The sequence below is a fragment of the Nelusetta ayraudi genome, unplaced genomic scaffold, assembly GCF_046127955.1.
Source record: "Nelusetta ayraudi isolate G7.1 ecotype Tasmania unplaced genomic scaffold, CSIRO-AGI_Nayr_v1 ptg000094l, whole genome shotgun sequence".
NCBI classification, from domain to species: Eukaryota; Metazoa; Chordata; class Actinopteri; order Tetraodontiformes; family Monacanthidae; genus Nelusetta; species Nelusetta ayraudi.
Window position 1 is genome coordinate 2479505 of NW_027466144.1, and position 26153 is coordinate 2505657.

General features: G+C 45.1%; 1 protein-coding gene across 4 annotated transcripts; it reads right to left on the reverse strand.

The window, feature by feature from the left end:
* Nucleotides 1-277: 277 nt before the first annotated feature.
* Nucleotides 278-26070, reverse strand: malrd1 (MAM and LDL receptor class A domain containing 1). Of its 4 annotated transcripts, none has more exons than XM_076047630.1 (33): nt 25492-26070; nt 25131-25265; nt 24961-25049; nt 24710-24874; nt 22601-22703; nt 21090-21215; nt 20163-20315; nt 19556-19661; nt 18935-19302; nt 18168-18613; nt 17920-18007; nt 17655-17834; nt 17405-17561; nt 16624-16780; nt 16411-16521; nt 15247-15460; nt 14885-15132; nt 13702-13993; nt 11252-11482; nt 10852-11009; nt 8497-8677; nt 7271-7399; nt 7027-7188; nt 6725-6882; nt 5927-6128; nt 5209-5487; nt 4731-4859; nt 4157-4223; nt 2328-2419; nt 2131-2227; nt 1954-2014; nt 726-830; nt 278-626 (listed from the first exon to the last, which is right to left on the reverse strand). In XM_076047630.1, exons 1-33 carry the CDS (start codon nt 25685-25687, stop codon nt 528-530), a joined length of 5484 nt encoding a protein of 1827 aa, XP_075903745.1. In that variant the 5' UTR covers nt 25688-26070; the 3' UTR covers nt 278-527. The 4 variants fall into 4 exon arrangements, with proteins under 4 accessions (XP_075903745.1, XP_075903747.1, XP_075903746.1 ...); XM_076047632.1 differs by having other exon boundaries at nt 22607-22703; nt 25492-26068; XM_076047631.1 differs by having other exon boundaries at nt 4731-4856; nt 25492-26067.
* Nucleotides 26071-26153: the final 83 nt, after the last annotated feature.

The window sequence follows — 26153 nt, forward strand, 5'->3', positions numbered from 1 at the left end:
TGTTTACAATCCAACAGTGTAGCAGAAACTAGAGCGCTTTGTGCAAATCACCACAGTGACTGTCAGGCATGAGAGGGCCCTCTTACCTGGCGAGCCTGATGATTGGCTGCTGATGGGAACCATGACGGAACCCTCTTGAAACGTATGTATAACAGACAGGTTTAGCCGCGTTGTTTACGGTCCCATCTGCTCCACTAAAGCTGGCGCAGAGAGAACGCGAGTGTTCACACGGCGGCGCAACGCAGCTGCACAACTTTGACTTGAGATGGATTGTTCATTTGCAAATGAAACAGAGGTGAACAGTCCCGATGGCCCCCTCTAGTCAACTTTAAAGGAACTTACTACTAATTAGCAAAAATAAAATATAATCAAAAATAGATATATGATGAAAAGCAAAAAAAAACACTTCCACACCATCACATCCCTGCTATGGTGACACCTCGGCAGTGTTACGCAAACTCATTAATCATTAAGGATGTGTGCCTGCACACACTGTAGTCCAGTGTCAATATGTAAAGTCCATTGTTTCAGGCTTCAGAGCTTGTGCAGTCAGCACCACCAGCGTCAGGGGGATAACTGTACAGAGGGTTGGGGAAGGACAGCTTGTGTTCCTTCTGTGCTGTATTCTGCAGAGGACAACACACACGCACACACACACACAAAATTCAACGTTACAACATTACAACAAGATGACATTACAACAAGTGTGAGCGCAGACATCTCACCTCCGCCTCCCTTCCCCAGGGGTAAACGCTGATGGGAAGCCCCCAACCGTCGCTGCTTATGGGGTTCAGATAGCCGGCACCAGCTGCCCTTTCATGTGTGGCCGCCTGAGGAAATGATCATGGACGCCAACTTTAAAATTATGAGCTCTAATGTAAGGGAGTGCGTGAAATGCAGGTGCGGTTGAAAAAAGGGAGAGAGAAAAGAAAAATCACATGGACCCGTTACAGTCCGTAATTAACCTCCATAAAACTTTTCATCTCACGAGGGTAGAACGCTGGAGACGGTTTCCGACAGCCTGTTTAAAGAGTGATGAGTCTGTCTGGGTTGTGAAGATGCCACTTGACACCTACACCTCTGTATTTATAGCTGAAGCTTCCACTGGCAGCGACATGAAAGCGAGCATGCACAGACAGACATACAGGCACAGGCAGTCATACAGTTGGAGGCAGCTGTGTGAATCATCATCATCATCACGGAAGAGAATATTACACTGAAATGAGTCGAGCAAACGTCTATAAATCGCCGAGCCAAACTCTGCAGAAAAGCGCTCTGCCTCGACTTCCTGCTGAACAGGATGCTTTGCTGGAGAATGCGAGGTGGACTCCAAGGGTGTAATGGCCACCTGGCTGAGGAGAGTCATCAGTGGCTGCGTTTCCAAAATAAAAGCAATATTTCTAAAATTTCGACAAAGCACATTTATGATTTGCAGATGTTTCCATTGAATGGTGTGAAGCGCATAAGCCGTAATCCTCGGGGAATTTGAAGTTTAGGTGTTTCCATTACCATTTTTTTTTGCGATATTTAAGTTTTGCGTAATTCTAGGGCTAATGGAAACGCAGCTACTGAGTATTAGAGCCCTGTGTGATGTCACAAAAAGGTCACATTTTCTGATTACCAGGAGTTCACTGGCCGGCTAATGGCATAATTTTTTTTTTATTATGTAATGGTACTTTTACACGTAAATATTAGCCCTTGTACCCAAGTATTTCTTGTCATGCCCAAATGCACTGGCCACATAATCCAGGCATTCTTGGAATGACAAAAATCAATAATCCTCAGACAAAAACCTAATCTCACAGAGAGGCTCAGCGATCCCCTCTTGACCCCCTCCAACGTTGGACCCACTTATTGAATAAATGTTCGGGGGTCGGCAGAAAATCACATTTGTACATTCGAGGCTGAGCGAACACAATTCTGCGATGATTAATCGGACGTTTGCTCACTGACCTCTGTCCTCCTGTCAAAGGCTGGGTCATCCATCATGCCGTAGTTCATCGTGCTGGGCTTCCTGCGGAGGCGGCAGAGAACACCCATCCATCATCTCCACCAACAACAACAACAACAACACTCAAAGAAATGGCAGCTAAAAGGTGCCGCTGTTTTGACATTTTGATCAGCACTCACGAAGGGTAGCATCTTTTCGCGCAGGAGGCGAGAACGCAGACGGCGACACCTGCGACGAGGAGCAGCAGTCCAATGGCGATGCCCACATAGACGGCGTCTGCGGGCAAAGAAGCAACCTCAGGTGAACTGCCGCCGACCGTCTGAATTCAGCCAAGACGTTTACGACAGACGAGGAGGGAGGTCCGCTCGTTCATTACCCAGGTACGGGTCCTCTGCTTCAGGCGCTGCAGTGGAGGGGAAGGGTTTCTCTTTCACATGGCAGCGGTTCCCCGTCCAGCCGGGATGACACCTGAGGTCAGACAGCAGGAAACAGTGCAATGTCACCACGGTGAAGGGAGGGGGGGGAATGTTGCACCGTCAATATCGCTGTGGGGGTCAGGTGAGGATGAAAACCTTCTTTGATCTTTTTCCCTCACAACCAAACAAATAAATGAAGAAAAAAGGATCAAAAACTATACTTCTATACAGCAAAGATAACAGACTCCAGTCTGTATCTATGACTGATAGGTGAGTGATGCGACATGAAAAATAAATGCAAACAAGGGACCAGTGAGACGAGAGACTGCTAGACGTGTAAGTGAGAAAAGCAATTTCGCTCCAAAAGAAGACATGAAGACAGAAAAATTGCCTTTTGTAACTGATTGATGGCCTCCCGTACGTCTCTTTTACCCAACGTCAGTTCTAAAGTATGCTCAAAAGACAGGGCAGGAAAATAACATGCTCTCCAATATGACATGAGACGACAGGAAATTTACATTTGGGGAATTAAGATGTGCAGACGTGACGTTGTAAAAAACTGTTGTAAAAGTTTGTTTGGGAACATTCCGCAAGTTTGCAATCTTCTCCGATATTTGAGTTCCCAGAGTTTATCAGTTGCAGCTGAATTATGGTTGACCGTTGACTCCGTGTTTTGTTTTGTTATTTTAAAAAGTCACAATCAATATCGTTCCAAGCCACTGATACACAACAAGACACTATCTTGACGAGCGCCAGACTCTCTGTTGGAAACGCAGCCTCCTGCAGATCCGACGTCTGCTGCTCCACATCTGTGCAGCATCACCCCGATGCTGCAGCAACGCCGACTCAATGGTAATGAAAAAAAAAAAAAAAACACTCCTCCAGAAAGCTGGCTCGTGTTCATTATCATTCAGGTTCCATCGGGCTATTTATTGCGTGTCAGTGTGGCCGGGCCAAGTGGTCGGTGGCTGGCCGGCCTCCCTGGTGGACCCCGCTCAGCGAGAGCTGGGGGGGGGGGACGTGACACAAATACAGAGCCAGAGGTGCCTTCTGACGCTGGCCCCTGGTCGTTTTGGGAAAATGCTTTATAATAAAATGCTTTGTAATGGTTGGCTGATATATGTGCAGCCGCAGGCCAGCTTTCCTGTTCCTGCAGCTTCACTCATTGCCCACGCGCAACACACGATGCTCAGATTGCATTTCTGTGGTTAGTTATGTGAAATTGTGTCTTGTCTGCTGCACATTTTGCACCATGTCTACGGAAATAGCCAATTTCTCCAGGAGGATGGAGTATATGTGAGTCTCCCGTCCAGGATTCAGTGGAGCGTGATGATGTTAGCAGACGCTGCGGCACACTCATTACTGCATTCTTACTTCTGGACTGGATATTTTGTTGCAAAAATCCTTGCTGCTGGTGCTGACAGCTGGACACGCAGGAAAGGGACAGAGTCGAGCTTTTAGCATTTCCACCAGATATGGACTTGGAGAATTCCTAAGAGATTCCCAGGCAACAGTGAGCTGGTGTAAAAGTGAAGGTAGAGCCACCGCGATTAAGCTGTAGGGGATAAGCAGATTCCCACATGCTTCACGGAGCATGTCTTTTCCAAGGGAGGGGGTAGGGGGGGCAAGGCTGATGGGATTTCCATGTTTTAAATCTCATAAAGGGACAGAGGGACTGGTGCAAAGAAAAGACACAATGGAGTTTTTTTTTTTTTTTTATGTATTATCGTGTGTGGATACATGATTGTGTATGTGCTCCTGTTCCGTGCGAGGCTCTATGTTCACTTACGTGCACGCAGGTCCATGTCTTCCCACGATGCACGAGCCGCTGTTCAGGCAGTAGAGCGGGGGACACTCTGCAAATCACAGGAGAGAGGCTGACCATTGTATCTCATTCAAGAATAAATAGACAAGTGAATTACTCAGTGAAACAGGAGGTTTAGTAAATTTTTGCAGCACAATGTTGCAGCTGACTGTTTGCTGCGACAACCAGGCAATCTGTTCTGGAAAGGTCCTCACTAAGGCTGGAGATGAGCAGATGTGAGCAACGCTTTGGCTACATTTCAGTCAATAGTATCTGAAAAAACTAAATTAAGGTCACAGGGTGAAAAAGCAGAATGTCGTTCACCTTTTGTAAATGTGAGGAATACGACCATAACATTCAGCGCTACCAGCATTTTATCATCAAACATTGAAGGCACAGACGGACATCAGGCTGGGGCAAAAGCTGCGGGTCAATATATTGATAAAATTCGACAGGCCTCTTGAGGATCCGTTTGTGCTCCGGGGTTGAGAAATCATAAAATGGAATATGCTTTAATGGCACAAAGCTCAGAGAGGGGAGGTTGGTAAAAGTGTGTTACCATGGCAGCTGGACTCATCCGAGTGAAAAGGCAGACAGTCAGTTGAGCGGTCACACCGCCTCTGAAGTGGAATGCAAGCAGGAGAGCCTTCACACACCAGCTCTCCCAGATCACACTGCTGCAGAGCTGCTGGACACAAAAGAGGCGCACAAGCTCAACAAAAAAAATGCAAATAAAAATAAAAATGTTCCAAATGGTGCAGAGGGCCATTAAAACGTGAGCAATCTACATGATTGTCTCTTGCAGCTGGAGCTCAAGACCTGTGGTGTATCCTTCATTATGTGCGTTTTATCTGGATTATAGAAGAAAACCAATGGCAAATAATGGCAAAATGTTGTGCACATATACTGAATAATAATAGGAATAGACTGCATAGAGTAAAAGGTAAGGTTTGACAACATTGGTTTTCCTTCACTATCAGGGCAAGGAGTGAAAACTGAACCAGGTGTTTGTTTCAAACGGCACAAGCAGAACTCACCGCATCCATTCTCATCTTCTCCGTCGGGACAGTCTGCGACTCCATCACAGCGCAATATGGAAGGCAGGCAGAGGGCATTCAAACAGCGGTACTGTCCAACGGAGCAGCCATCCTGAGGAGGGACGGTGCCGGGCAACAGAGACGAGCAGGACTCCTCGTCGGATTTGTCGACGCAGTCGGGCTCGCCGTCGCACCTCCAGCTCCTTGGGATGCACTGGTGGGCGTAGGCACACTGGTACTGGTCTGCACTGCAGGTCAGAGGCTGAGGCGTCACGGGACCTGAGAGAAAGACATTGCAGGAAAAAGGGCGGGGGGGTCAATGCTGCTCTTAGGTCATCCATGAATAGTTTGGCCAATTACTGTATGTAGAGGACTGGTTCAAGATTCTTGTCTGGAAAGTGAGCCAAAGGTGATTCGGCGCTTGCGGGGTCACACAGACACACACTGTGTGCAGTCTTTGCCGTCTCTTGGCACTGGCCCAGCCTTTGCAGTTCATTTATATGGATCAACTGGGCAAATGACTCCATTAGCTCAGCACATTCCCCACGAGGGTCTGCGAAAAATTTTTATGGAAACGGTGCAAGGGCGAAGCACGAGTACTAGCAGACAAAAAAAATGTGTAAATAGAGGAAAAGAGAGAAGGTTATGATTGGGAGACGTGGCATGGAGCAAAAATAAGGATGAGAAGAAACCAGGGTCAAAAACAACTTGGCTTTACCTCCAGCCACGCACTCTGGAGTGAAGGAGATGTCATCCAAGGCGATGTTGGTCCACATGTCTCCACCCACCTCTCCCTGGAAGATCACCCTGAAAGGTGCCGGGTTGGACAAGATGACATTTGCGTACATCCACTGGTAACCGTGGTTTCCTGTTGTTGCCCACATCTGCAGTTTGGTCCCATTGGGTCCGACAGTGAAGATCTAGCAAAAGCGAAAGTAACAAAAATAAATCATAAACATAGATTTAAAAAAAATAAAAAAATATAAAAAAAATAATAATATATATATATGTATATACATATATATATATATACACACCCATGATTGAACAAGTTTTCATTTAAACATGGAAAATATTAACACCTTAATGAATTGGGCATATTTACGGTCGACTTTTTGCGTTCCGTTTAATGAAGATCTCATTTTCTTTCTCAGCTTGTGCTTATCATTTCTTATTTTAAAATTAAACTGACTAAGACCCTTAAAAAAGCCTGCAAGGATAGATGTGATAATGAAGTTTGCAAGGTGACATGCTTTGATGGATTATTTCCTGGCAGGGAGACTTTCATTTCCTCCTGTGGGCATCGGGTGAGTGACAGCAAGAAGAGTGAGGCGGAGTCAGAGGCTCAGTAAAACAGGACAGAAATTTCTGACAAAACCAAATTAAAGGCCCCTGGTTGACTGTGACGAATCATCTGACAGCAAATGACAATTAGAAAACATCAATGAGACGCTTGACTCAAAGTAGCGGCAGGAAGACTTTGAATTATTTATGGAGTTGAGTCAGACTGACGCACCTTCAGCGTGCCCATCCTGTCAGAACCTTGCATGTAGAACCAGAAGCGCAGGTGACACAGGCCGACGCTGGCGGGGAACGGACTCTTGGTTGTCACCTTGGCGACGTCGCCGTCCCTCTGGGGGGCGGAGTCGATGTACAGGAATTTTCCATCACCACCTTTGAAGACACAGACGATGTGATTTGCGTGCGGTTGTCACAGAGTACACAGTCTGTTCTGGGTCTCAGATGATGAGATGACTTGGTGCCGCAGTGCACTAGGCTATAAATGAGAGCGCGTTGGTGACCAGTGTGAGAACTGACCAGGGCTGTGGTCGACGTACGGCCCTAAAGGGGGCAGCGCGCTGCGCCGGCTCATCCTCCAATCAAAGTCATCGTCGGAGTTCTGGGCGAGCTGGCAGGTCTCCTCCCACTGTTCGTCGTCCCCGTTGAAAGCACAAGAGCCAGGCAGCCCGAAGATGTGTTCTAGGACAGAAGAGCGACACCTCCAGGTGGAATATTGTCTTGACAACAACCTCCAGCACGCCGACTCTCGAGCTCCACTCACCACAGTCCAGCTCGTCAGATCCATCGGCACAGTCGGCCTTGTTGTCGCACACCAGGTGGGACTCGACGCACTGGCCACTGTGACAAATAAAGTCCGTGTCCGCGGGACAACTTCCTGGATCCGAGAGGTCTGGAAGAAACATACAAAGTCAACTAATGGCTACAAAAACATCCCTGCATTAATGACGCAAAAACAAGACTCATCCTTCCAATTCTCAGCATTTGAGACTGAGCGCTGCATTAATTTGAAACGGTCTGCTGCAGATATTACGGCCTTCCACAACAAGGGCATTGTTTCTATGAGAGGAAATGTTTCTACTTAAATCTTGTTGCACATTGCGCTCAGACTGGTCCAAAATTCTGTTCCATAGAGAACATTTGTCTGGCACTAAAGTTGAAAGAAGGCTGCCATCAACTGTAATCAGAGAAAAAGGAAACTCAAAAGAGTCACTGAACGAATGAGCCACCAATTCGCTTCTCGTGATTCAATAAAATCAAAGTGACTTTGAAAGTTTAAAGAACTTATGATTTACACTGACTGTGTGACCTTCAGATGTTTGGGTAACTAGCACTGGAAAAGTATTTGCTGTTCTCCCTGCACTTATTTAGCTTTGGCATTCCTCAACCATGAATTAAAACACTTCTAATCATTTAATTTAGACGGGGAAAATATGTTTTAGTTGACAGGGTTTAATTTAATCACCGTCTTGGGACTTCCTACTAGTTGAGAACAGATGTTTAAGTAAATTGCTCAGATTTCACATAGTTTTTTCACAGAACGTGCATTCATGCAGACATTGAGGCCATCTGGAGAAGCATTTACCCTCTTGGAGGTTGGAGCCACTAAGGCAGTTGGCCAAGATTTGCAAAACAGTTTGAAGACCCTGAAGTCTTGATACTGACGTGTCGTGGTTGTATACGGCAATAGAAAAAAGGTAAATGACTGGCCAAAATAGTTTGACCATATTGTTTTTACACTCAACCAGAACTGGATAGTATTTTCACATGATATGTCAGCTCAGCCGCCAGCAGATGGCCTCCAGCTGATAGCTACATGGCTAAATCGGTGATAAAGGGTCCAATATTTCATCAGTTTTCTCAGGGCGCTAAAACTTGCATGGCATTAGATCCCCCCCCAGATCTGCTCGTGTACTTTGCATTTTGCGGTAATCATGGGGCCACAGCCAAAACTGCTCATAAAATCCATTCTCTGTGTATATCACTTACTTGGGGCGCAGTCTATGTACTCCAGGTCATCCAGGGCAGCTCCTCCACTCACGTCCCTCAGTCGAATCCCCACAAATATCACCTCGAAGTTCCTCAGCTGCCTCAGGGGGACCTCTGCACGGTTCCAATAATTCCCCTGATGCCCACTTCTGTTCCACACTTCTGTCAAGTTGTTCTCGGTCTGCAGAGAGGAGGCAGCACTGACTCAGCAACATCACAATGTGACTTTAAATATACCATTAAAGATAATCCTGAACATAGATCTGATGAATTTCAAAAGAGTGAGGGACCGTGATTCAACAATTCCACAATCTAACAGCGCTGCAGTTAATAGATGAAAGTCACTCATGTTAATGGTTGCCTCGCAAGGCACAAGTGGAATATATTTGTAGACAGACCAAAGCGCATCCCTCTGGTGTTTTCCTACGATACCACTCAGGCAGTAAATTATGCCTGACAAACTTTTTAAATGAAAAAAAAGGACACAAAAAGATGTGTCTGCAAAAGCAATCGAATGCATGTATTCATGCGTGAAAGTCTTCCTGCCTCCTGCCTCACAGGAAGTCTCCCAGGGAGTGTCGACAGAAGTGTCAGCATGAATGGGACTCTAACGAGGCGATATTTCAACACATTAAAGGTACGCGGTTTTAACTCAAGGAAAGGGGGCAGCCATCAGATTCACTTAATAGGCAAACCAGCAAAGGATTAACCTGCAAAATCCCATGTGACAAAATACAATTCACTCTACAAAAAGCATGAAAGATAGACCAAAAAAAACAACTTTATTTTGGAGGATGCGGCACTGCAGTCAGTACGAAGGAACTCTGGTCAGTTAAACTGAACAGCGTAAAATCAAGAAAAGCAGATTGATTGATCCTCTGACATGTACTTATGAGAGTAATATCACAAATGGCACAGCCTTGGCATAACTTGTAATGTGTCTTTCGAAACTCTTGAACACCACATCACCACATGACCAGTCCAACCTCGTTGGAACAGGTGGGTGAACTCCCTTCATCATCCGCCACATCAAACTGCTCCAGAATACAGGACGAAGGAGCCGGTGGCGCCGCTGCGGCGACAGAGAGCAGCTCTAATGTACTAAAAAAAAACAGAGGACAGGCAATGTCACATTTGACTCTGCAGTTTGAAAGCCTATTAAAATGCACCCTTGGGTGAGGCGAGCACAGGCTGTCTCCTCGGCTTCACACGGGCGGAGGCCCAGCTCGGAATAATCTCGTTACTCTGACAGTAGAGCGTAGATTAATAGGCGGCGTTACAGCAGGACTTAACCAGATTTATGTCACGGAGTAAAGACTCAATCATAACAGCAGCCGTAGGAGTGACTGACTAGTGTATAATGTCGGTGCGCAGCGTCGATCACAATTAATGTCTGGGAGGACCAGCTGGACGATAGCAAAGAATCAGAATGTGTTTGCAGCACAAGGTGAGTTGCATAGAAAGTATGTGTATCCTCTGAATATTTTATGGTCAGCCGGATTTCGCTGCTGGCGATGGCATTAAAGTAAACTAAAAGAGCATGAAATAGAAAATAAATCACTCCGGGAGCTTCGCTGCAATTATATATCGGCTTTTATAATCGCAGCTCAAATGATGCGTTTACATTATTGTATCATTGATTTTTGCCTTAGCCTAGTTCACAACGCATTGTCCAATGTGTCTGTGTTTTTTCTTCACTATAGTTATTATATAACAATCATTACAGGCTGCGCTACAAGCATTCAGAAAGCCCCCCAGTTTCCCAAAGTTCAGTCCTCCCGCTGCCGAGGACAGTCATCAGCGCCAGGGACAACAGCTCTTTGAAGCAGTTTTGCAGTGGCAGTAATATAAATAGACAGGACTGTGTTGAGCTGCCTGCGGACTTCACAGAGCCAAACACTTGCCAGGTAAATAAATAAAATAAGAAAAAAAACCCGCTGCGTTTCTTGGCCCACTCAAGTCTCCGGTGTCAGCAGCACGTCTGCCTCTGTTCTTCAGTCAACTTTCAAAGAGGGATCTGACGGCGTTCGCACCATCAAGTCCGTGAGTGTGTGTGTGTGTATCCGGAAGCGTGCGTTGTGTGCCTGCCTTTGTTTCCTTATGGCAATTTAAGGCGCCGTGAGGCTATAAAAATGCGATCACGTTATACATCACAGCACAAAGCAACAATCTGCAAGTGCTAATGACTCTGAACCTTGCTGGGTTATATAGGCCATTATTCTCATCTCTGGGGAGACTGCTGTGAATAGACCTGCATTAAGACAAACTGATGCACGCCAGTGAGTGTTTCTACAGCGGTGACCTTAGTTTGCTTAATCAGTTAAATGGAAGAGGTGCATTTTTTGTCTTTTTTACCTTGATCAGCACGCGGATTGTTCCCAAGGACACGTGGGAGATGTAGTACCAGAAGGAGAGCTTGCACGTGGCGCTCGATTCTTTCCAAACAGAACTCCTCATTTGAGCTTTGTCCCCTTTGAGTCCCACCGGCGTCGCCTCAAGGTAAACAAAGTGACCTGAAGGGAAAAGAAAACTGGAACGATGAGATGCAACCAGATAACGAGTGACAACATGCTGCTCATTCCCTCTCTCGGGAGCAGCCAATGGGACTGAAGTATTATTTAATTGTGGGGAGAAACTCCAGCACACGAATCAACGTGGATTTCACTCAGAATGACTATTTAAAGCTACACAGAACTGGTGATGTGACGGTAAATGAATGAAAAATCTGAGGAGTTGACTGTCCTTGAACCCTCACCAGTTTCATTCGCCAACGTGTGATCAGACGGTGGCCGGCTGCCTTTGACGGATCCCACCCCCAGCGTCCAATCAAAATTATCAGCGAGGGAATTCTCCCAGCCGCAGCGGCCGTTCTCGAAGGAGCACGACGTCCCGCAGTGCTTCTCATCGGTGCCATCGCCGCAGTCGTCGACGAAGTCGCAGGCCTGCCTCGGAGTGAAGTGGTGGCCGTTATCGCAAGGCAGGAACTCTGTGGGACAGGAGTATGCAAATGTCAGTCAAAACCGCAAGTAATTGCCTTGTTTAGGTGTATTGTAGACACCTAAACACCTAATGTATGTGTACGTGGATGTTTGTATCAAAGCCAGCCAGCAACTTGGTCCAAATGTCTAATTTTGGCCCCACTGAATTTGAATTTGACACCCCTGCTACCATAACCCCTGATTTCTTCCATGCAAACTGTATTCTAGATGTACTATCACTCAATAATGCATGAGATGCAAAAGTTATATCGATGCAAAAAGAAAATACAACTATACATTTGAATTTGCATTAGCTGAACCCCATGGGAATGACAGAATATACACAATCAAAATGACAATGAAGAGTAAATTGTATTTAGCAACAGGGGAATCAGTAAGGAGCTTTTGAAGACAAAGGAGCCAAAAGTGCTGCGTCATCGGGTGGCCATGCAGGCGGGGGTTGGAATCCACTTCTTTTAGCGACGGTCACTCCTGCAGGGTGACTTTCTGGTTGCGGGGAATGTAAGAGAGAAAGAGATGAGGCGTGACAAAGAGGGGTGTTTCCCTGGAAGGGAAAGTAGAGAAAGGCCTTGGAGTCCACCCCCGCTTCAGTCCTTCTGCACCTCTTCAGATGCACGAGACCAGAAGCAATGAGCACCAACAAAGTCTCAGTGGAAGCCAGAAAGCCAGCGCATATGTTCGAGGAGCCCTGCCGTCTTCACGTACTTTGAATTTGTGTTGAAGAGCAGTTTGGGTTTTGAAACTGTAACACCTCCACATACACAGCTTGGTTCTTATTCAACACCTTGACAGTTTAAGTTCCAGCTTGTTTCTGCCACTACATAAATAATTCAATCCTCATTGTGGTTGGCTACTAGTGAGTCACCCTGGGGGTCATACTGCCCCCTGGTGCAGGCATGTTTCCCCAGAACTACTTAGCAGGACGGATACGGCACCAGAAACAAACGTCATCATGTCATAACAACAAGCAAGGCTAACTTTTCCATCAGAGATAACAACATAGTGAGAGTGAATCTGATAAGCAAATATACAGAAAGTCCTACTCGTGCCAAATAGAAGATTAAATGAAAGCTTATGAGATCATAGCAGGACATAATTAAAAAAAAAAAAAAAAAAGAAATCATCACTGCTGTGTCACTGCCGATGAAGGTAATGGCTTTCTGCCATTCTGAATAAGAGGGGAACAGAGTTTGGGATACATTTCAAGGCGTCTGTTCAATAAAAATACCGTTCATCATGTAGTGATCAAAGTGTCACTATGTGGTCACTACCTGTGCAGTCCTGTATTCTATATTAGAAAAACATTTTTTTTCCAAGTCAAGTTGAACATCTACATGCAGTTGGCATCTAAGATTTTTGTTCATTAGCAAGCTACATTTGCATTTAAATGAGTTCTGCATCAGTTTCTAAAAACAGCACAATAGTGTATTCCCTCTAGTCTTTAAAACCTTATTTTATTTAGGAATGCAGCCCTGACAGCACATATTTTTAACCAACGGCTAGAAGCAAGCGTTCTCATTAAACCCCCGGAATTAAAAAGCAAACCTCGACTCTTTTTTTTTATTAGGAACAATAAGAGAAAAGATAAAATGTTTCAGCTCCACTTTGGCCTTAATCGGGACTCCTGTCATTGACTGAAATATACGAGTGGAGCTCGAGCCAGACTTTACTCTGTAATTTTTATATTGCAAGGACAGCGCCTTGTTGCTGCTCAGGCCTTGTACGCTGGACTTACGACTGTGACTTTTTGAACTTGGGATAATATTGCATTGTAGACGTCAAAAGCTATTATTGTTGTCTGGCAGCGGTGCACACAGACTACGCAGTGTCATTGGGTTTTATTACCAAAATAACAGTTGCTGATCCGCTGATTAGTAAAGTTCTGAGACACTTTTTGTACTCGGAGGAAACTAAAGACGGCAGGGAGTGAGAGCCAGGCCCTGCGAATGCCCTACTGTTTACAGCGTTAGAATGCTAATGTACTCATTTCTCACCGCCATCCTAACTACTTTTGCAGCGCTGCCAACGCTAAGGCTCTGTGTGGAGTGAGGCCCCCCCGCCACAGACAAATTTATCTTGACTGACATTTCTAGTTCTTAGTCTTCTGTTTTTCACACTGTAATGGAAAAACATGACTTATTGCAATTATATTACTGGACTTTTCCCTTATTGTGTAGATTAGGAGGGACAGTGAGTGAGTTCAAACCTGCAGAAGCTGGAGAAGTGCTGTGGGAATCGGCTGAGGGGGCGGGTGCCAGCAGACAGCCTGGCGAGAAGGTGATGTCATCCAGGCATATGTCACCCTTTGGACTTCGGCCGACCTGGCCCTCGAAGACCACCTGAAAGTCTGCGACGTCGCTCAGCGGGATCTCCCTCATCTGCCAGTAGTTGCCCTGATCTCCGGTCAGGTTCAGCAGTGGGTGAAGAACGCCGTGGCTACTCCTCAACACGCTGAGGGTGCCGATGCCATCGCCAGACATGTGAAAGTAGAAACGCATCTGCAGCGGAGGAAGAGGAAGAGTCGGCGGCTTGGTTAATACATGTTGTACACATGTTGCTTTAGGAAGAAAAATAAGAATAAATAACTGAAATATGACAGACAAGTCAAGGCTATTTCAGAGCTCCTTTTACCTTTATTTTTTCCAATTAGCATTCCTCTGTAGGGTCGAACATTAAGGAGCGGACCAAAATTATTTCCATAAAGAGGTAATTAAATTTTAATCTTGTCACAAGGTCGCTGCACTTTTTACTTTCAGCCCTTTTCTTTATTGCTTCTCGGGGAAAATTGTCTTCCTCCTTCAGCCGACACCGAGCCAGTGAAATGCTTTATAGCTTCCCTCTCCAAATGGAGGTTTGTTCATGAGCTGCGGCACTACAACACCCTCCATCTCTGGGGAGAGAGACCGCTCGTATCTCTCCCACTCCTCCTCCCCGAGCGCAGCCCTCCCTTTAGTTTAATTGGCACCTTTTTTGCTCACTTGCATGATTGATTGACAGGCCAGCAGAGAGATAAGAAGGATGAGAAGCGCGGAGCAAACTGCGCAGTCAATCAAGGGCAGTGGAGAATGAGGCTTTGAGGATGTCACACGCTCACACACACACACACACACACATTGCAGTCCCAACTGCATCATTAAAATAATGCCCAACTAATTACTTGCAAGCGTTTTCATTTTAAAGTGCACAGAAATTAAATGATGTAGATGAATTAAAGATGAAGAGTTTCCACGTGTATTCACTAATGATGCCGCAATCATGAAATTACTTTGGATTTTGGAATGAGAACTCTGGCAAAAAAAACACCTTATCCATTTAGCACCACAATGACAAAAAAACTTTTGATATATAATGCTAGAATAGTTCTCCCCGAGGATGAAGGGCCGACTCACTTTGCACTGCGAGCTCCTGCGGCTCAACACTGGCCCTGATATGCGGGCCGAGTCTCCTGCGGCCTGAGGGAAGGAGCCCTCCAGGTAGAGGTAGTGCCCCGAGGGGTCCCTCAGAGTGTGGTCGTTGGAGGGGCCCGTGCTGACCGTCGGAGTGCTCCCCGCTTTGATCAGCCAATCAAAGTCATCCTCTTTGCTCTGGCGCCAGGAACACATGTCAAACTCAAAGTTGCAATGTCCGCTGAAGCCCTCTGAAGGAAAGAAAATGTGAAAAGAAAAGCCGACCGGGTCATTTATACCATCTGAAAATAAATCTTGCATCACCAGTCAGGGGAGAAGAAGCGGAGGTGTGCGGAGGAACGCACTGCAGATGTAGTGGTCCTCGTCAGAGTTGTCCCCACAGTGGTTGATGAAGTCACACAGGTTGTCCTCGGGGATGCAGTGGCCATTCATGCACGCGTACTGCTCAGACGTGCACGGCCTGCCAGGAAGAAGGGGTGGAGAGCAGTGCAGGAAGCCGACGTCGTCTATCACCAGGTCGCCCATGTAGCTGATCCCTCGCTTGGCCCTGAACACCACCTGTGGAAAGGTACCATCAGCGCCGTGTCCAGCAACACAAATAAGCGGACAGTAGACAACAGGGTGTCATCAGACGGGAGATGTGAGAAAAAGGATGTTCTTGGCTAAAGAGTCAAAAGGCCCCTCGGCTGCAGCTGCTATTCATGCCCCGACAAAAGTTAATCAAAGCGTCACAGAGACAAGAGCTCCTGTGCGATAAAGGTGCCGAGGCTGCAGCCCGCTGACCTCCACTAACCGCGGCGGCCCGGCACCCTGAAGCAATCGCACCTCAGATTACTGTCGCACTCGCGACTTAGGACTCATTAAACTCAATCAATTCATCATTGACAGAGTCGGCATTACCTATACAGCCGGCAGCGGCAGACATTAGACCAATTACACTGATGGGAACAGTCATTTGGAGGCTGTCCTCCAGGGTTGAAATAGGTGGAGATACATTTAAATGAAATATGTGATGTAAAAAAAAATTACATGACCTGTTAATATACTGTATGTTTCGGTCCTAAAGACCAAATTCTGTCCCTTTAAAGTAAATAAATCACAGATATGGTGAAATTTTAATTTATATTCATAATATTAATACTTTGCTCTATTGCTTATACATTAATGTATAAGAACCTCAAGCAGCCTATAGATACCCTTCAACAAAGTCATACTGGAGAAAGTAAAATGAGGACCCAGCCTCGCATATTCAGTAATGCACCAGTGAACGTTACAGGAAAAATGTTCGGGAAAACAGATGTTAAGACACCTTTTCTTTTCTTCTCGTTCCTCAATAGACCAATCTCAAGTAATTTGCGTTACAGGAGGGAAAAAAGGATAACGACTGAAGAGATGGTTGAGAAAATAATCAGTCAAATGACATGGGTGACATACTTTGGAACGCACAAAGAGGTAAAATCGACCCATTTCACTGCACTTTTGGAAGTAGTTCTATAGCGCCGGCTGACCTGAAAGTTGTTCAACAACCCCAGAAACACTTCTCCTCGCCTCCATTTGTTTCCTTGGTTACCAGACTGGGACCAAACCTCGTGAGAGGCGTTTCTGTGTTTTAGCAGCACCTGCAAATTATGTGAGAACAACACAACAGTTTTCTGCTGACAGCTTTGACACAGGGTACCATTCTGCTTCTATTCATTTGTTTATTTATTTCTTTTACTGACTTGCAGCGATCCAACCGTGAAGCCGCTCATGTAGTACCAGAAGACCAGCGTGCACAGCGGCCCAGTGGAGGAGATGATGGGAGTCTGCAGGTCAGTGCTGTGACCGTAGCCTCCGTTGGAGCTGTCTGCACACAGATACCAACCCTGGGGGCTGCCGCTATCAGACAAAACATAAAAAATATAGGTATAATTATTATTATTTCGTGTATAATATTAGGGTTAAAACGTGTGAAAAACTAATAGCTGTTGGGCCAGCAATGCTTTCAATTCTAACACAACCGGGCCGGGACTCTTTTTCCTCCTCTGCTCAGTTTCTTTTGAATTGTTGCACCAGGCATTCAGCCTCCTCCCAGTGTGCACTTCATCCTGCAGCTCACAGCACAGGCCCTGCAGTTTCCCATCCAACAGAACACACAGACTCTCCAAGGCACCACAGTGGCAGCTTTGCTCGATGAAAATGACAAAGATCCACTTCAGAGTCCTCTGTAAACAACAAGTCTTCAACGCAGTGACTGATGTTTGGATAATTGGAGGGGTGATAACAGACTTTAGGGATGCTGGGCCAGAGATGAAATTACTGAGATATAGAGTCAAGGGTAAGCATCTTTAAACTGCAGAAGAAGATGCTGGCCACACACCAAAATAAAAAATAAATTGGGTTTATTTTATGTTAAGCTAATTATTCTTAACTATTTACAATAATACTGATAGTTACTTAACAAATGGCAAATCAGCTGGGAGAACTGCACTGACTGAGTGTTGTGTGCTGCCTGGTACTCACAGTGTGTGGTCAGTGACAGGACGATGGAACTCCTCTCCATCATGAATGCTCTCTCCCTGGTCAGGTGACCAAAGAAATGCATGGGTGGCGGCAGAAGAGGGTTGAACGTACTCCCAGCCGCACATTTCACCGCCTTCAAAATCACACTGCTCCTTAACTGCACATGGGAGAAAGGGAAAAGGAGCAAATGAGTTGGAGGCACGTGGGAGGTTTTTTTAACGCAGAGAGATGATGAAGAGGAGTGTCTCACCGCAGTTGAGCTCATCCAGGCCGTCAGAGCAGTCCTGTCTGAAGTTACACACTTTATCATGAGCAACACACTCCCCATGCGCTTGGCACGCAAACATCCCATCGGTGCAGGTGTGCGGCTGGACACTAGGGGCTTGGGTGGTCAGCGAGGGGGTTGTGGTGTTTTGTTTGGGAAGCTCTCCTTCAATGTTCAAACAGGATCGTTGACTGAACAGCAACAACAAAAGAAACGCTGCGACCGAATGAAGTGCAAAATACCGACTTACCATCATATGGCTCACAGTTCAGGAAGGAGAGATCATCAATGGCAATGTCTCCAGTGAAATCATCACCAACTGTGCCCTCAATTAAAATCTGCATGAGAAAAAAAATGAGTAAAAGGTGAAATGCAAATTAGTACGCAAGGCAGTTTTCTACTTGTTAAGCAATACATTTATACTGCATTAACGCTGCAGGACTGACGATGTAAGGACGTGATTCTGAAAGCAGAGAAATCAATTCTAAATCAGTCTACCTGAAAAGGCTTCACGCTGTTGATGTAAATATTCTTCCTGTGCCACATGTCTCCTTGGTCGCCGTAGCGCACCCAGAGCATGTAGCCCTTCCCCGTGGCCGTGGCCCTGAGGTAGACTGCCAGACAGAACACGTGTGGGCCGAACATGTGGTAGTGGAAGCGGAAGACGCAGCGCTGGGACGACGCGGGGGTCTCCATGCCGCGCTGGTGCGTGGGCTGAAAGAGTCGGCTCACAAGAACGGCCGTGTCCTTGAACTGCTGAGGGGTGGAGGACTCGATGTAGAGGTAATGGCCGAGGAGGGTGCCCAGTGTGTGGTCCCTCCAGGGGCCCGTGTTGTAGGTCGGAGTGGAGCCGCTGATGTGGGTCCAGTCAAAGGCGTCCGCTCCGCCGTCTTCCTGCCTCCAGTTGCACAGGCCGTCCTCAAAGTTACACTGCATCTCTGGCACTGAGACGACGGAGATGTATTTATTCTTTTAACTTAAAAAAAAAAAAAATTGAGCAGCCATTCAACTGGACTTAAGAGCATTATATTATTTGAATTTATAATTTTTTGGTTTTGTTGGTAGAATAAAGCCGTTTATTATTATCTTAATTGTTTGTATTTCTGACTGAGTAAATTCAATCAATCAAGCCTTAAGTTAGCAAAATTCTTCATCACTTGAGAAGCAAAAAAAAATAGTTTTATGTCAAATTTGAAGAGATGCTTTCAAAATGATGCCGTGCAGTCAACAAAAATCTGCATATTTTTTTAATCTAGCACACTCACAGCATCCTTCTTCATCAGATCCATCCTCACAGTCGTCCACAAGGTCACACAGCTTCACATTCTCCACACAGGCCCTGGTGCGCGTGCAGTGGAAATGCGTGCCACTGGGACACTCGGCCATCGGCGGAGGAATGGAGCAGTTCCTGAACGTGACGTCGTCGATGGCGGAGATGCCGTCGAACATGCCTATGTTGATCTTGGCCAGAGCGACGCTGAAGGGCTGCGCGATACGTCCCAGCTGCACCGTGGCCTGTTTCCACTGGGTTCCCTGGTCGAACAGGGTCCTCCAAATAAGGGTGGTGCTGGCGAGTTCATTCACTCGGAGGTACATGTCTATGCCGCCCACAGATATACCAATGTTGTAATGCCTAGTGGGCAGAAGAGAGAGCAGGTGCTCAGGAAACTGACAAGCAAGGGAAGGTGTCGATGCTTCGCTATTACACCATTAAAGGCCCTCAGATTCCGTGAATCCCAGCTCGTGATTACTCTCTTGCAAGGGCAAATGCATACATTTCTTTCTTTCAAGAAATGACAGATTCAGATGAATAGTTTTTTCCATTTTACCGTGACATAAGGGTGATATAAAGCCAGAACAACTTTGACGTCCATTCCGTGTCTCACCAGAAGGTCATGGTGCATCCTGAAGCCGACTGAGCAAATGTGGGTCCTCGGAGAACAGCCTTCGTGTAGAGACTGCTGCTGTTCTTCCATACAAACATGAAGTGACCTGGCAGAAGGTAGCAGATAATCTTCCGTTAGAACTACACACAGCAACACTGTGACACAAACAACTCTGTTATGGATGAGATGAATCCTATTAGACTGAGCACGTTCGGTGAATCTGAACCTCGTCCTGGGAATTGTTTGTCGTGCCATCTTATCAGCAAATACACTGTGATAACAGTGTCTGCTCGGTGATAGCTTTTCTGCTCCAGCAACAGCCTGGGCAAAACTCTCTTTGGCGACTTTGTTAGTTTCATTTCACATTACTAACTCCGCTATTTCACACAAAGTAGACAACAAAACAACAGATGGTGGTGTTGAAACAAAGGCAAAGCTGAATTTCTTTAATGTAGTTTAACATCTTATGAAATCACCTGGACAAGGCCAAAGTCTAAAAATGTGACAGCTGCATCAGGTACAGCAACATCTCATTAAAAATAACTCAGACAGAGAAAGACGGAACGCTTTGCTTTGCGCCCTTGGCATCCAATGTGTGTGGTTGCACCTTCGCTGCTGTTTGTGGAGTGGTCTGGAGGCGCCGGGTTGCCAAAGTAGTGCGTGGGCACCTCTGCTGGCGATCCTCTGACCCAGTCGAAACCATCGCCAGGGGTGAGGTCGCTCCAACCGCAGGAGCCGTTCTCGAAATCACACTCGGAGGCTGGACGTTTGGGCCAGAAAAATGAGCCTTCATCAGTGGCAACAATTAGTGTCTTTCCCCCAGGTTCAGTGTAAGAAAGGTCAGATACAAAAACAAAAACATTTGGATTCATGATATTTAAACCTTTTCCCTTTAACTTTCCTCTCACCAAAATTTGAAAGCAATGCTTATGAGAGGCTGCTGAACATAAAATCAGGCTTCATGACATAGACTACTCTCTGAGGAGGTGGAATTTGACTGTGCGATGATCAAAAGGGCCAGAAGGTCACTTTCTCTGGCTTTAGCTGAGTGTGAAACTCTCCCTTTTAAATTGAGACATAAGATTAACTACAGCCCTGAAAAAAGAACAAAAAAAATCTGGTCAAAGATACAAGCCTCAGCGCATTAAACAAGGTTAACTACATATCTTGGGGAGCCCATAATCCTGCCGATGTTCTGCTTGCTCATGGAACATGAAAGCACAGCATTACAAAGTGACAAGCCGTGACAACGCATCTTTAATCAATTCTTTTTTGCGTGTTACAGATTTGTTGAACTGTTCAATCAGAGATGTAATCAGACAATGTGTACATGAACAAATGTCTGGCTAACACTTGCAAAATCTTCACCAAACTAAAAGTCGTCGTGGGAATGAAACCGGTGCCAACTGAGAAACTATATGTGGACCTTGGAGGGGGACGCTGCACGCCAAGTATTTTCCTAAAAGACTTGAACAATGTCCCTTTTGGTACAAAGTCAATTTACTACGTCTCCGTGGTGGCACCGTGTACTCACGACAGCTGGCTTCATCCTCTCCATGAGGACAATGTGGGGTGAAGTCGCACACTTTCCTCTCCTCCAGACACTCCCCAGTGTCGCAGGCAAACCATGGCGGAGGGCAGGCAGGGACAGAGAGAACATCTGTCACAAAAAAATCATAGTCATTTGTTGAAAGCGTATTAATCTAATCAATATTTTTATTGAGGTTGCAGCGCTCATTTTCAAGAAGCACTGCAATCTCCATAAAAATGTTTTTTTTTTGTTTTTTTACGAGTGACTGGCACTCATGGAAGATTAATGCATATATACACAGACAGTTCAGCATCCAGATAAAGTACATTAACGTTGCGTTGATGGATTAGATTCAGCAGTAAAGTAATGAATGTAGTTCCGATACTTTGATCAATATTAAAAACCCGCCCTAGACCCCATTTCTTAAATGAAGTCACTTTCATTCCACTCATAATCAGAATTGGGAGGAGTTAAAGTGGGGAGAAAAAAAAACAACATTTCAATTCACTTCAACATTCAATTTCAGCTTGCTTATTGAAAACACGCCTTAGATTGTTCCCCCTTCATAATAGGCAGCGACAGCAATGCCTCATCTGGGGGGGATAACTTCAACAATAATGGGCGTAAATGGCAGATATTCTCAAACTCAAACTTATTCTGCACATTGCGGCGAAATGACGAGTATCAGCGTGACATATAAATGAATGACTGCATTAAATTAAATTGCGGTCAGCCCATTTCTGTATGTACGAACACCCTCGGTGACACTCGGGCATAAAAACGGTGTGATTAAGGGATAACTGAGCATAAAAATGATGTGTCCGACTTCTACGGGGAAAGGCAGTTTTTCTAGCCAGCCAATGTCTGCAAATTTATGGGACAATATTTTTTTTTAAAGGCATTACACATCTCGGGCCATCTTCTGAATACATAACAGCGTGAACAGACAAACTGGCATGCAATATAGTGAACAGAATAAATGACAAAAGACACATAAAGGGATGAGAGTTGGTGGAGCCAGTGGAGCCATCATGACTTCTTCTTCAAGTCCATTTAGGCAAATGAGTCCTGAGCTGGTGATGTTGTTACTGGCATTTTAATGCAGAAAATTAATAAAAACCTTCAAAGTTTGTTTGCGGTTGCAGCCGAATTACCAGCAGTCCTCCCTGGAGCAACAAATGGAAACTCTGTCTCACGCACCGAGTGGACGGGGCTGTGTCGAGCCTGTGCAGCCATGGTTTTCCAGGCGCATCACATTCATCACTGACGGGCAGGCAGCGAGTTATAGCACAGCCGATACATCAAGGCGCAAACACTGCTCCATATTCAGTGTTGGGAAAATGTGTCGTAAGCACTATCTTAAACATCCATTCACTCCGTTATGCGAATCCCATTCTTGCTGCTATAACGTTGCAGCCAATGCCCTGGTGACAGGCTGTTTAGGTGTGGCGATATTTCAAAAGCAACAAGGTTGCGGCTTGTACCATCTGCGTAATGAGAGGTTATTGACGTACCATTACCTGTTGTATTCACACAGCCGGGGCCGAAAGATAGGTCATCGACGGCCAGGACCCCGGAGGCCTCAGTGTCTGCTGAAAATTCCCCTCGAATGTGGACCTGGAAGACGGAGAAATTATTTAATAGAACATTCGATATATTGCTGATGGATAATGTGCTGAGCCAATGGACGTGTGTGTGTGTGTGTGTGTGTGTGTGTGTGTAATTGTGACACCTGGTGGTGAATTAAATGATTTTGGCTAGGAATTTAGCGACTATTACTACCTAAAGCGACGTCTGAAAACTAAAGTAAGGCAATTGCAATGTCTTTTGTTTTACAGGGTAAGGGTTTGTGTATCATTTTTAAATGTCTGGTGCCGAAACGGCCGAACAATACCGAGCTGGATTACACGAAGGCCAGCCAAAATATTCAACTTCATACTGTCTTTTTTTTTTTTTTTTTTTTTTTTTTTTTTAAATGAGACAATTCTAATTTGTTTATCCATTAGCATAAAATATGGCTTTACAAAAAAAAAAAAAAAAAAAAAGGGGGGGGGGTCGGAATGCGAAGTGTGGCGCGTTTAACTGTCGACTGTAAAGGTACAGAATCGTTTTTACTTACTCAGGAGGGGGACACACCGAAATAAAGTCATACAATAAAACACAGTGAAGTTACTGCGAAATATTACCTGGCACAGGTAGGAAGAGAAAACTTAACTGAACATGCTTACAAAGGCTAGGCTCACGTGAAACTCATTAACTAATTAGCAGGCGCGAAAAGTAAAGTTGGGAATGACAAAGGAAAGAGGAAACCTTCAAAATAAAACAGGAATTGCTCTGAATAGGACCGCGTGGTCACTAATAATAGACCGAAACGTTGCATTGAAGAATTTACGATATCCCGTGGGACACAACAGCGGATACAATTCATAGCAGAGGTTATTTGACTAAGCAGTATTCTCCAGAGCACTGGACATACATTGCACATGGACTAGCATGCTAAAAACATTGCCTCTTCTGGTAGCACAGGTCAAAGTCCACATCTTTATCTGCACCATTGATTTATTTTTTTTTACTTGTTATTGCAGACCAATCAAAGCCTATAATGCATAGTGCATAATGCATTTCATCCGTGACAAATACAACCTGTTTGGCCTTGCCAGTTATCTATTTTAAAAAATAATGTGAGGTCAATTGAACACTCTAAATTGTCTGTAGATGTGCATGTGAGTGTGAATGGTTGTTTGTCTCTATGTGGGCCTGCGATGAACCGGCGACTTGTCCAGGGAGTCACCCTGCCTTCGCCCTATGACAGCTGGGATAGGCTCCAGCAGACCCCTGTGACCCTGAGCTCGGGACTAAGCGGGTATGGAAGATGAATGTGTGTGTGTGTGTGTGTGTGTGTGTGTGTGTGGGGTGGGGTGGGGTGGGGGGGTGAAGCCATATATATGTAGAATTTACGAGCTCAACTGCATCCTCGCACCCCCAACTCCATTCTCTCTCTTGTTAATATTAATGTATTTTATTTATAAATTATGTTGTACTTATACTGTTCTCATTTTTATTCTCCTGTATGTTTTAATAGTTCTTTCAGACGTGATTTTGAAGTGTGTTATCTGTGCAATCTAACTACTGTGGTGAGGCAATTTCCTTTGTGGATCATCAAGTCTGTTGAGGTCTAAGTCAACGTCTGATATTAGCTAACTGGCCCCAGTTTCCAACTGGTAAGCATCTAGTCATATTATGAAACCAAGCTGAATGTCTTCAGTGGCAGATGGCGAAAGCGGAGACGAACTAGAGAGGGGACATCCTGACTTTGTCAAAGGATATAGAAAAGATGCAAACAGCATTTTTCGTAAAGCTCCAGATGGTCTCCTAGGGGTCGATTTGGGTCAGTCCCCTCACTACACAGTAAGCACTCTTTTATGCATCTCACTTCTGCTGTGATGACTTAATCATTTTCAGACATAGGTGGTAGAGGTAGCCATTAAACAACAAGTATGTTGACTACAGTTGTTTAGGATAACATAAACAATTACTTTAAGAAGTAGAAATAATGTTATGAAGATCATATTAGAAACTCTATTGCAATAAAATTGTTTCTATAAATTATGAATGTTACACACCTGAAAGCTGTGATTGCTGGAGAACATCATCACCGTCCGCGACCATGTTTCCTCGAATGACAGTGTTGAGTTCTTCCACACCTCTGTCATCTCGTGCTGTACATTATTCTGGACAAAGACCTGAAGATGTCCATGTTTTGTGCCAACATAATAGTAGAAACTCAACTGTAGAGGGGAAAAAAAGTCAGAAGAGTTATGGTGAGGCTGTGTCTACATCTCTCAACATACTCTAACAGGAGAGTTTTTGGTACCTGGCAAGTCTGACTGGGCAGGAAGATGGGACTGATTAGGTCTGCTGTGGTTCTGTTTCCTCCAGAGGGTACAAGTGATAAGAAATGTCCTATAGGAAGAAAGAGAAGTGAGGAACTGATGTAGGTACAAGAAGTGGATGTATTCAATAATTCAAAATTCAATGTCATACCTGATGTGTTGCCTTTGTGGTCATGCTTGAGTCCTGGTGAGTTAACTGTTCTGATCCATCCGGAAAGCACTGAATTCGAGATCTGGATCAGGTCACAGAACTCGTTCTCGAAGTCGCATCTCTGGTATTTGGTGCCTTCAACAGAAAATTCAAAGAGATATTTCCCCATTCATTTTCTTGAGATTAAGCTTGGGGTTTTGTGATAATCCATTAGTTTGGCAAAGCCAGTTGTTTTCTACAGCCAAATGTACTGTACCACAATTTATAATAAAGATGCCTTTAAAAGTTGAAAGTTTTAACTAGGCTGATTCTGTTCTACTATTTTTAGTTTATTTTTTCAGTAAGTCAAGATCTTACTCACAGTTTTGCTCGTCGCTGCCATTCACACTATCGTCAGTGAAGTCGCACACATGGCCGTCGTGCTGACATAACTCCTGTGAACAGGTGAACTCCTCAGCTGACCAAGCTCCTACAGACTCAGAAATAAACAACACGGAGAAGGCCAGCAGCAGCCACAGCGAGCCCGGGGGAAACATTGCCATCCTGGATGTGATCATTTGTCCTTTAAGTACAATGTCCTCTCAGCATTTTGCTGCTGATCCAAAAGGAGAAGTCACCATCGAGGCCGACGGAGATTTTCTACGCCATGTTCAGGTGGATCTTGGTGATCATCCTGCTCATGCGCTCAAGCTGTTGTAAAGGGTAATAAATGGCTTTTATAGCTCTTGCTCAATGAGGTCACTTTCCTGGTTCACTGTTTAACGGAAACACTACATTACATAAAAAAAGGAATGGAGAAAAATAACTCTGTCAAAGGCAACTCATTATGTGGAGGCCATCATCAGAAACAGATATGAAGTTTGGATATGGAGAATATTTTGCAAACAAAAGTGTCTTACAGTTTTGTTTTGTTATATAAAAAAAAAAAACCCTGTAGTTTCACAAGGGCGTAACATTAGCAGCTATCTTTAGAGTGAAGCATCATTTCATTTTGTAGCAATCAATAACAATTACGCTATAAAA